Source organism: Onychomys torridus, chromosome 4 (genome assembly GCF_903995425.1).
Source record: "Onychomys torridus chromosome 4, mOncTor1.1, whole genome shotgun sequence".
Classification (NCBI taxonomy): domain Eukaryota; kingdom Metazoa; phylum Chordata; class Mammalia; order Rodentia; family Cricetidae; genus Onychomys; species Onychomys torridus.
In genome coordinates this window covers 37,266,885-37,278,885 of record NC_050446.1, presented here as the reverse complement: position 1 = coordinate 37,278,885, position 12,001 = coordinate 37,266,885, and the positions used below count along the sequence as shown (strand labels likewise).

The window sequence follows — 12,001 nt, the reverse complement described above, 5'->3', positions numbered from 1 at the left end:
TGGCCATTTATGAAGGTAAAATGGGAAACCCCATGTAAGGATGAAGTGTTTAATTACAATCGGTCATGGTAATTAGTTGAGCTTAAGGGTGCTTCTGATTGCTAGATTCCAATACTTCAGACAGCTGGACCTTGGCAGTCAGCCTTGGGGAGGAGGGAGTGGCCGAAAAGGGGCTAGCTTTAGGGATGCAATCTAATTGTTTTTATCAAGGCAGGGGAGAGGGCAAGGCCTGCCAGAGCCACATGCTTTGTGGACTAGTGTCCCCTCAGAGTCTCACGAGAAAACAAGCTACTCTTAAAGGTAGACTGTGTGCCCAGCAGTAGGCCAGCAGCAAACGAACTCAGTGACATCTTTGGAGGTTCCTTGTCTCATAATGTCATGGCAGGGCTTTTCCCTTATCTTCTTTTCTTAATTACTGTTTATTTACCTTCAATTTAATTTTATTTATTTTACTTTTTACCTCACAGGTCTTTTGTATATATGTTATGGCTTCTGGTCTTGTGTTTCTTGGGGATTCCTGAGCGTGTGCATGAGTGGGTCTCTGCATCTGTATCTGTTTCTTGTGCCTTTTCTTGGGTTCTTTTCCTTCTGTTTGTTTTTGTTTTATCTTTTTGCTTTATTTTATTATTATCCCTTAGATGCCTGTTTGTTTTCTAATGAGAGACCGAAGAGGGGGTGTATCCAGATGGGAGGAGGGATGGGGGGGGGGGGGGGAGGACTTGGGGGTGTAGAGGGAAAGGAAACCATAATCAAGATGTATTGTATGATGAAAAATAATCTATTTTCAATAATAAAAAAGAAAATAAGAACAACAATTTAAAAAAGAAATACCGTTATAAATGAAGTTGATTAACTTTGTTTGTATCAGTGTTTCCAAATGTTTTATCCATGTGTACTTTTCCTGAGAGGCCCCCTGGTTTTTTCTGAACAACACATTTTGGAAATACTAGCCACCTTTAACCCTAATGTAGCAGTGGTGTCTGAGGAAGAGGTAGTAGGCCTGTCTTATGAGTTGAGGGGGAAGTGATATAATTTTATTTTAATTTAAAATCATACTAAAGAAGTTTTGTACAGGGGCAGCACCCCATTAATGCCCTTCGGAAAGTGAGCTTTAAATGAAGGGAAAGTGGGTGTCTTAAGTTCTCAGCTCAGCTACCAGATCCCCATGTCCTGTGGGGCCAGGTGTCCACCAGAATGTCTGACCGCTGCACAGCCTGTCTGCTCTGCAAGCTGATGGCCGCTCCGGTGTAGATACATCTGGGAAGGAGGGCTGCCTGACTCTCAGGGAAGACAGAGGATTGTGTACACAGGACTTGTTCAAATTGGCCTTCTTGTTTTGACAGATTCAAAAGCACATATTCTGAGTATTCGAAATGAAGAGGAGAATACCTTTGTTATGGACCAGCTTCTTTACTACAATTATATCGCCTCATGGGTCATGTTAGGAATAACCTACAAAAGTAAGTGGTAACTGCGGGCTTCTCCGTTAGCACTTCATTATGACTTGTGTATCAAACTTCATAGTGCAATTCTTTTGTTTGTTTGTTTTCAAGACAGAGTTTTTCTGTGTAACAGCCCTGGCTGTCCTGGAACTCTCTTTATAGACCAGGCTGACCTTGAACTCAGAGATCTGCCTGCCTTTGCTTCCTGAGTGCTGGGATTATAAGGTGCGTGCTGCCACATCTGGCTCAAAATGCAATTCTTTAAAGACCAGGTTTATGGATGCACCAGTACGGTTTATATATCTGCTATGGCATGTAATAATCCCACTAAGGTTTTTGTGTGTCTGCTCTGCCACTAACACACCTTTACCCCAATCCTAGATTTAAATGGTAGAGAGTAATTTCCCATCTCCACCCTTCCTTCTGGCGACTCAAGACTAATTAAAAATGACCACACTTCCACAGAACTCCCCAATTTGCACTCCTATTATAACTGTGTGGGAAGAACAAGCACAGGGTCCCATTTCTATTGATGCTGCCCCTTTTGGCTTCATAGCATTGGGGGATGTGTATAGTAAGCAACAGAAAAATAAGATTCTTAGTCTAACAGTGGGAAAGATATTTGAAATTTGGATTAAATATCATGCCTCCCAAATACCACTGATATGGACAGATCTTAAAACCCCATGTCTAATAGAAAATAAACAAGACCAACTTTGAAGGAAAATCAGGGGTATCCTGAAGTCCGTGGAGGTCTGGAAATTAGGGAAGGAGATCCATGTGTAGGCATGTCATGGAGGGAGATGGCGTTCCTTCTCATCTCTACCCTCGAGGTAGTCCTGGCCCTCGAGCTCCTTGAAGAAAAGAGACCAGATGGGACACGGCAATGGACCAAGCAGCAGAGTTGCGTTAGAGCAAGCAAAGAAGCGATAGACCCATGACAGAAAGAGCAGCTCCAGGCCTGGGCCTGCCCAATGGGCAATGTGCCCTGTCTCTCCTCTCCTTGTCATGCCCCCTTGTGCTTCCCCTAGGGTGGGTACTCCCAGGAAATGTCTGTGCTTTTCCAGAAAGACCATTTTACCCAGAGTTCAGTCTGTTTAAGTGGATATAAAAGATGGGAGAACATATATACAAATTAAGTACTCCTGAAGTTGGAAAGCTTCCGAGGTGCAGGTTCCCCTGGAGATGATTGTGCAGAGCGGAAGAGAGCAAACTCAGGCATGAGTATTTGAATTGTGCCCTCTGGGGCTGGGACGCATGGAACATGGAAACAGAAAGGGACTGTTCTGTGGGGAGGGGGAGCAGCGAGGGTGGGGCAGCAAGACACAGCGTAGGAAGAGGCCATAAAATAGAGTCATTGTCTTATATGCTAGTCTAGAAACTTAGCAAAATCAAGTCATAGCCTCTTTGTCACAGCATCATCCGAAACAACTAAAAATGTATTCTTATTTTTTAATTGGTTTTCAAGACAGGGTTTCACTGTGTAGCCCTGTCTGTCCTGGAACTCACTGTAGACCAGGCTGGCCTCGAACTCACAGAGATCCACCTGCCTCTGCCTCCCGAATGCTGGGACTAAAGACGTGTGCCACCACTGCCTGGTTGAGTTAATTTTTTATTGTAACAGCAAGGAGCTTACAGTCATAATTTTGTGTATGAATGCCCAGCTATTTAGCACCATTTGTTGAGAAGCACGATCTCCACATTGAAATGAAGTGTGTTAAAATCTTCCACTCAGGAGTATGCACAACTGTGTGTTGTAGACTATTATTTTAAGGTGTGTTACTTTTGTTTATGTTGCATTTGTTTAACTCTGTGCAGCAGTATTGCTGTGCCTGTCTACAACACCTGATGGTCTAATAAAGAGCTGAGTGGCCAATAGTGAGGCAGGAGAAAGGATAGGTGGCACTGGCAGGCAGAGAGAATAAATAGAAGGAGAAATCTAGGAGAAAAAGAAGAAAGAGCAAGAGAACAAGGAGAGGAGGATGCTAGGAGCCACACAGCCAGCCACATAGTGAGAGTGAAAGTAAGACATACAGAAGTAAGAAAAGGAAGAAACCCAGAGGCAAAAGGTAGAGGTGATAATTTAAAGTTAAGAAAAGCTGGCAAGAAACAAGTCAAGCTAAGGCCGGGCATTTATAATTAAGAATAAGCCTCCATGTGTGATTTATTTGGGCGCTGGATGACAGGCCCCCTAAAACAGCAGAAACAAACAATAACAATTGTATCCAGAGAAAGTAATTTTTCACTAATTTTATAAGATATCAAGAATTTTAAAAAAGTTATAATTGTTTATGTTACAGTTAAAAGTATATATAAGGAGAATGGATAGTTGATGAGTAACAAATAAGCCACCAAAGAGTAGAGTTCTAGTTAATTTTTTATATTTATAATTCATATTTTCAAGTTAAAAACAAGCATGATTTACTGTTACAATTAGAAGATACTTTTTTAAAGGAATAGTTAATCTGACAACCTTTTAGAAGGTAAGGAAAGGAGAAAATAAATTGGTGGTTTGAAATACTAGCATTGAAACTGAAATTTTGATTTAATCTCTAAGTATAGAAAAATGTGTTTCTTTCCTAGACAACTCTTTGATGTGGTTTGATAAGACTGCATTATCATACACACACTGGAGAGCGGGAAGACCAGCTGTGAAAAATCCCCAATTTTTGGCTGGTCTAAGTACTGATGGCTTCTGGGATATTCAGCCCTTCAATACTATCGAAGAAACAATTCGTTTTTACCAGCGCAGCATTTTAGCTTGTAAAATCGAAATGGGTAAGAGTCTTGGTCACGTCTCTGTTTCTGTGGTAAAATAGCCTGACAAAAGGCAACTTAAGGGGAAAAGGGTTTGTTTGGGCTCATGGTTCTAGGGGGGTATGGTCCATCTCAGTGGGGAGGAGGACATGATGCAGGAGCAGGAGGCTGGCTGGTCATAGTGCCACACACGCACGAAACCGAGAGTTAACAGGAAGTAGAGCAGGGCTATCAAGCCTCAAAGGCCACCCCAGTGACCTACCTCTTCCAGTGAGGCTCTGCCTCCTGAAGGCTCCACAACGTCCCCAAACAGTGTCATCAGCGAGGGACACTTCATAGTCAAGCCACAACAGTAAGCATGAGAAGGCGTGGTCTCCTCCAGGAAAACAAGTGTAAGACCCTTAGTCCTGCTAGAGAGACTCAGACCACGCATGTCTGGAGAGCTCCCTTCACATTTATATGCACATGTGGAACCGCAGGAGTTACCAAAGAGAACAGAGCCCTTGGAGACCTGGTCCCAAACTCCAGAAGGGAAACATTGCTGGTGAGACAGCATTAACTTTTCTATCCTTTGCAGGCAAGCCTTAGATTATTTGTTGAACAAAGAGCTCGGTTAGAATTAGGAGGTGGCAGTTGATTTGAGTCTTGAAAGAAGCACAGAATTTTTATTTTATTTATTTTTTTTAAAAAGTGTTTGAATAGGGGTTGGGGATTTAGCTCAGTGGTAGAGTGCAAGGCCATGGGTACGATCCTCAACTCCAAAAAAAAAAAAAAGTGTTTGAATAGAATTTTGACATTCCAGGCAAAACGTGTGCCCCACAATCTTGTCTAATACTTAAACAAGCCTATTTTGAAATGTAAATTATGTATAAAGTACGTCCTCTTTAAAACTTTAGTACTGGCAGCCTGCTTTGCTAAGCGGTCTGTTGATGTGGGGCCCATGGCAGCGACACCCCTCGTGGACCCTCTCTGTTCCCGGTGCTGCTGAGTAATGTGCTGGAGACCTGTCACGTCAGTGTTCTCCTATTGACAGTCACTCTGGGTCCTTGTAAACGGTTAAGATGTTAGACATCAGCCTCTCTTCCTACTGTCTAAGCCTCCCCCAACCCTCACCTTCTCTCTCTGTTCTTATTGAGCATCATTCTGTCAGCCAGTAACTTCCTTGTTCTCTGAGTGTCCCACCACATAGTGTCAGCTTTGCTTGCTTTCCATTCTTCCATATACATTTTAATAGATCTTTATTTTAGGCTAGATTCAGATTTGTGGAGAAGTTGCATAGTTAGAACTAAGAGTTCTCACTACCCCACAGCCAATCTCCCTGTTGTTAACTTCTTTCATGAGTATCTGTCACAACTAATAAGCCAACGTTGATTGGTGCATAAGAGTTAACTAAAGCCTATGCATTACTCATATCCCCTAGTTCTTACTAAGTGTATTTTTTCTGTTCAGACATTCATCCAGGATACTGCGTTAGACTCAGCCGTGGCTCCTCTTAGCTATGAGGATGTGTCTTAGTTTTGACAGTTTTGAGGTTATCTGGCCATATATTGTCTAGATTATCAGTTTTGGTTAAGCTGTGATTTGAGTGTAGGAGAAGGAATCATTTTTACCATAGCCTATGAACAGCGAATACCATCAACATCACTGCTGATTTAGCATTGATCTCTCTGGTCAAGACTGTGTTGTTAATTTCTCAGTTGTAAACTCCCCTTTTTGTCCCCTCTCCATGTCGTGCTCTCTGTAAAGATGCTGCTGCACTCAGTCCACACTTACAGGAGGAGAGAGCTGTCCTCCATCTTTGGGATGTGGGGCAGAGTATCTATGTGATTATTTGGAATTCTGTACAAGATACTTGTTTGTTTGCATTTTAAAATTTATCCAGTCATTTATACCCTCATCACTGTAGTTTGGTTGCTTGTTCAATTACTGTTTTTATTTTTAGAAATTGTGTGTGTGTGTGTGTGTGTGTGTGTGTGTGTGTTCATGCATGTGGCTAGGAGAGGACAACTTTGTGGGCTTCCTTCTTCCTTCCACCCTGGGTTCCAGGGATTGAACGCAGGTTATCAGGTTACCAGAGCAAATGCTTTTAGGTGTTGAACCATCTTGCCAACCCGATTCTTTCTTTTCATCCTTTGTTTAACACTCTATAACTACTTCGGACGCCTGGTTATTGACTTTATACTTTGAAGCCAAGTACTATGGTTTGTATGTCTAATGCCAGCACTTAGAGAGAGGCAGGAGGATCAAGAGTTCAAGGCTAGCCTCAGCTACATAGTGATTTTATGGCCAGCCTGAGGTATCTGAGAACCTTTCTTGAAAACAAAACAAACAACAGCAACAACAACAACAAAACCTGGTACTTTGGATTTCTATTCAGCATATCACACTAATCACTGACCTGCTCAGACTAGCTCATTGCAGCCTGAGCATGAGGAGCTCGGTCCTGGGACTCCAGTGTCCCCGCGGGAATTCCAGCATCACTGCTTTTGTGTTCACTGACTCCCCCAGTGCAGATAACTCTCCTTTACAGTCAGTCTCACATGTCCAAGTGCTGAATCACTTTGCCATCATGTCACTACAACTATAATGTGTGTGTGTGTGTGTGTGTGTGTGTGTGTGTGTGTGTGTACTTTTTAGGAGCCTTATATGTTCTGTGGAAATAGGAAACACAAAGTTTACATTTGACCTCTTAAGTTATTTTGTTCATAATATGTATTTGAAACTATTTAAACTTACCAGCCCTTTTATTTTCGGTGTTATAGTTGACTACAAGGAAGAACACAATAGCACACTGCCAGAGTTCATTCCGTATGAGGATGGCATCTATAATGTTATTCAGAAAAAGGTGACTTGGTACCAAGCATTGAACATGTGCTCTCAAAGTGGAGGACATTTAGCAAGTGTTCACAACACAAATGAGCGGCTCTTTCTGGAAGACATTGTGAACCGTGATGGATTCCCTCTCTGGGTTGGGCTCTCGAGTCATGATGTAAGTCTCACTTTGTTTCAGAAATTTTTAAAAGCGGTGACTTTAAAATTGGTTAATTCCTGGTTGTTTCTTACCTTTTACAGCATGGAATAAATAAAATTATAGAGCGTAAATGTCAGGCCATCCCAAGGGTTCAGTGGGTTAATAACTCAATAGACTCTTGTAGTCTTTTGATTTGGAGTTATTTTTGTTGTGGGTGGAGTAGTCAACATCCGTGTTCCACCTCTGAGCTCCATCCTTGGTCCCCAGAGCTTGTTTGAGAAGGACCAGTTAGAAAGCTCCTATGAAGTACATAGCATGGAATAGAAAAGCCTTTCGGTATTAATGGCACATCTGTCATTTCTGTGGTAGCTGATAGTTATGAGTTATTTAACCTTTGCAATCTTATTTCCTCACCAGTAAAATCAGCTAATAACATTTCTTTCATATTTTAGCACAAAAATACCTATAACAGGCAACCAAAATTCTTTTTTTGTGTGTGTGAGTGTGTGTGTGTGTGTGTGTGTGTAGCTGAGGATCGAACTAGGCAAGCACTCTACTACTGAGCTAAAATCTCCAACCCCCAAAATTCTTAAAACGGTCAGTATCTCTTGGATTTGGGAGGGGAGGACACAAGAGGAGTTGGAGAAGGGATAGACAGGGGTGGAAATAATGTAAATACCACACTCAGTTTTGAAATTCCAAAAAAATAAAAAACATTAATATATTGATAACACATCTTTGGTACCATCATTTGAGTCCTATATCTATATGTATGTACTTCTAATAATGTCTGGCAATACTAAAAGAGCCATCCATTGAGAATTGTGGGCCTCTTTAATCTTTAGAAAAGAATGAAGAGAAATAGAAGGAAGAAAGGAAGGAGAAAAGGAGGGTACAGTAAGACTATGGATTCAAGCCAAAGTTGAAAGTCGTCTCCTCATGTCTAGCTCCTTGGGGAGAGGTTGCCTTTTCTAGCTTCTGCAGCGCGATGGCCTCTGTAATGTTGCCAGACACAAACCACAAAACTGTGACGCTCAGAAAACAGCTTTCGAGAGCAGGATACAGTCCAGCCTGTGTGAGCCCTAGGTTCAATTCCCAGCACCACAAATAATGAAAAGAACAACATGAAACAATTTCGGAACAACATGATAATCAGAGTCTAATCCTTGAATTATGGTACAGAGGTAAATGGAAGCCATTTGCATGTGTTTCACGAATCCAGTCTTTAAGTACAATCCAGGGATAGAATGTAGTGCCTCTGTTTCTGAATTTGAAGTCCTGCTTGAATTCTGTCAGAGCAAATGCTCCAAATGACTGTATCAAAAGCAAATATCTGGCATTACAGATAGGCCCAAACTTACAATGTTTATAAGTAGATAGTCAGCGCTCACTTCTTACATTGTGTGCATTCTTCCATTCTTTCTGAAATCACACATCTGAGTCCAGGGTATCCAAACTGTTTTTAAACAGGGGAGTGAATCGAGTTTCGAGTGGGCCGATGGCAGTGCATTTGACTACACCCCATGGAAAAGCCAAGGATCTCCTGGAAACTGTGTTGCCTTATACCCGAAAGGAATTTGGAAACATGAAAAGTGCCTGTCTGTTAAGGATGGTGCTCTTTGTTACAAGCCTACAAAATGTAAGACTCGCTTTCAAATAACTGTGTATTTACTGTAATCTGATATAAATGTATGCACATCATTGTTTAATATCCATTTTGTAGATTTTAAATAAGGCTTGCCCACAAATTCTATAGAGCACACTTCCTGATATTTTGTGAATGGATGTAGAATTGATGTATCTGTCTGGGAATTTGTTCCCAGGGAGATTCATCGTTCTAGCACCGGTTACATTTTACTTTAGAATCTGGAGATTCTTGCCTCACATAGAAATGGTTCTCAAAGGCTTCGGTCTTCCCGTAATGGCATCATCAAAAACCACCTTCGCAGGTACAAGGGGAAAGGAAATACAAAGAACAACTGTTAGAATACATGACGTACGATAAAGCACACAGTGATTAAAAAAAAAAAAAAATCTGAGAAAACAGACGTTTCAGAGTGGGGAATGACCGTTCAAAATACAAACATATTACCACATTGTCCAGCAAGTACACGTCCAGGGTTTGACTAAAAAAGACTGAAAACAGACACTCAAACCGGTGTCTGTACAGCCACATTCATAGAAGTAGAATTCATAATAGTCAAAGGCAGAGGACCCAGGAATCCTCCAACAAATGAGTGGATAAATAGAATTTAGTACAGTGTGTCAAGATGTGTACAAATATGTCTATGTAAAACACACACAGGAGTACTACTTAAAAAGGAAGGAAATGCTAACACATGCCACAGTGTGGCTAAATCTTGAAGACAATATGCTAAGCAAAATAAGCTGGTGATAAAAGGGAAAAGTCTGTATAATTCTCCGTATTATGAGGTACCAAGAATTCTCAAGTTCACGGTAATAGGAGGTCAGGATCTAGAGAGGGTGAGTTTTGCAAGATGAAAAGTTCTGTAGTTAGGTAATAGTGATTACTGTAGTGTGACAGTGTTTATTGCCACTGAGGTGCACACTAAAACATGATCAAGATGATGGTGTGTGTGTGCTGGTGCACGTGTGTAATCCTAGCACTCAGGAGGAAAAAAAGGGAACTCAGAGCCATTCAGGGCTACATAGTGTGCTCTAAGGTGGCCTTAAGCTACAGAAACAAAACCCTGTTTCAAAATAAAACAGCAAACAAACAAAGTTGAGGTGATAAAGGATATGTTATGTATATTTTTCTGGTAGGATGAAAAATGGGGTCAGGTGTGGTGGTATTGTGTTCCCCAAAATATTGTGCACCCTAATAAACTTACCTGGGGTCAGAGAACAGAACAGCCACTAGATATAGAGGCTAGAAAATGGTGGCATTCACACCTTTAATCCTAGCCTTCTGGAGGCATGGATCTCTGTAAGTTCAAGGCCACACTAGAAATAGCCAGGTATGGTGACTCACCCCTTTGATCCCAGAAAGTGAGCCTTTAATCCCAGAAAGCAGAAAGGTTTATAAGGTGTGAGGACCAGGAACTAGAACTGGTTAAGCGTTTAGACTTTTGAGCAGCAGTTCAGCTGAGACCCATTCAGATGAGGACAGAGAGGCTTCCAGTCTGAGGAAACTGGGTCAGCTAGGAATTGGGTAGGTGAGGAAGCTGTGGCTTGTTCTGCTTATCTGATCTTCCAGCATTCACCCCAATACCTGGTTCCAGGTTTGTTTTTATTAATAAGACCTTCTAAGATTCATGCTACAGTCAGGCTGTACACCATAGCTAACTTTGTAGATTGTTTACCTAGCATACAGAAAGCCCAGCTCCTGTACCGGCACCTCAGAAACTGGATCTGGTGATGCATGTCTATAATTCAAGCATGTGGGAGTTGGACTTGGCAGGATGAGAAGTTCAAGGTCATCTTGAACCAACCTGAGCTACATGAGATAAAGTTTCAAAATACTTTTTCCCCCCCCCCCCCCCCCAGCAGAAATTCAACAGGGCTGGAACGTAGATGGGTGTTAAAGTGCTTGCCTAACACTTGAGAGACCCTATATTGGATTCTAAGTGCCAAACAACAACAAAAAGACTATAACAAACTTACCACAATGCAAGCCCTTAAAAAAAAGTTTATGAGTTGGAAACACAACTTCATTAAGATCAGAAAGGAAAGGAATGTCTGCAACACAAGGCAGCCCAGCTACAGACAGTTCTAGAAACCAACAAGGTTGGTTGGCAGTGTGAGATGTTAAGAGGCCATATGCCCTGTGGTGCCCTGTGGCGCTGTGGTGACTGGTGGGTGAACTCACTTTCACATCTACTGAAGCAGCACACAGCTACTCCCAGAATCACAGGGCAATATCCCTGGGGCTCCTCAGCTACTTTCACAAAGTGGTAAAGGCAAGAATTTGCTGGTAGCAGCTCCTTCCACCAGTGGCGCCAGTGAGGAATTGAATGGTTGCTTTTGTTCCATCACCCGCTACTCCAGCTGTTGAACTGACTGGGGGAGGGGAGGGGAGTGGAGGAGCGGAGGAGGAGGGGCAGGGGTGCTCAAATGGGTAACGTTAGGAAGGCTAAGCCAACAGCTGAAATTTGAAGGGATTGATCATGCCTTCTAACAGAAGACAGAAGCTGAAGGAACTAGTCAACCCAAGGTTGTTGATGAAGGAAATGTTAGAAGCCATTTTCTCTGGAATCACAGAAGCCACAAATAAGAAAAATCCCACCCGCCTGTGACCTGCAGGGCCCACAGGGAGAGGTTTAAGGTAGTGTAGAGAGCACAACTGAGCTCAGATGAGTCGTATTTAGCCTCTTTCCAGTTTCATGCTCTTGAAAAGGGATCCAACCTTCCTTCAGAGGCTGCTAGCGTTACTCAGCGCAGCTAAAACACAAACAAAACAGGGTTAAGTAGAAACCAGATGAACTCTTAAGAGTTTCAAAAGATAACATCTTTTGGTTTGAAAGAGATTGACAAATTGCCAATTTTTTTTTACTTGTGGATACAACTTTTAAAGTCAATCTATGTATCTAGATAAACATTGGTTTACATTTTCACAATAAAAGGGAAGCCAAGGGAACGAAATTGAATTGTTGGCTCAGAGTACGGACAGACCTACCAAAGCCTGTGTTTTCTTCCTTCCCTAGTCTGTGTATCTGCTTGTTCTAAGTTGGTGGAACTCCATCCTCCAGGGGAAGCAGCTTACCTCATCTACCATCGAGGTTTGGAAATGGCATTCCAGAGTGTTTCTGTAGAGTCCAGACCGTGGCTTTTGCTGCTGTATGGACTGAGTTACAGGCTGCGTACCCACAAG

General features: G+C 42.1%; 1 protein-coding gene across 2 annotated transcripts in view; it reads left to right on the top strand.

Annotated features, from left to right (window-relative positions):
• Positions 1-12,001, top strand: part of LOC118582574 (lymphocyte antigen 75) — a 133,667-nt gene that overhangs the window by 66,623 nt on the left and 55,043 nt on the right. For both annotated transcript variants that reach the window (XM_036185549.1, XM_036185547.1), the window contains exons 28-31: positions 1,344-1,460; positions 4,026-4,220; positions 6,962-7,188; positions 8,641-8,809. In XM_036185549.1, coding sequence (XP_036041442.1) covers positions 1,344-1,460; positions 4,026-4,220; positions 6,962-7,188; positions 8,641-8,809 — 708 coding nt within the window. The remainder of the gene's footprint in view (positions 1-1,343; positions 1,461-4,025; positions 4,221-6,961; positions 7,189-8,640; positions 8,810-12,001) is intronic.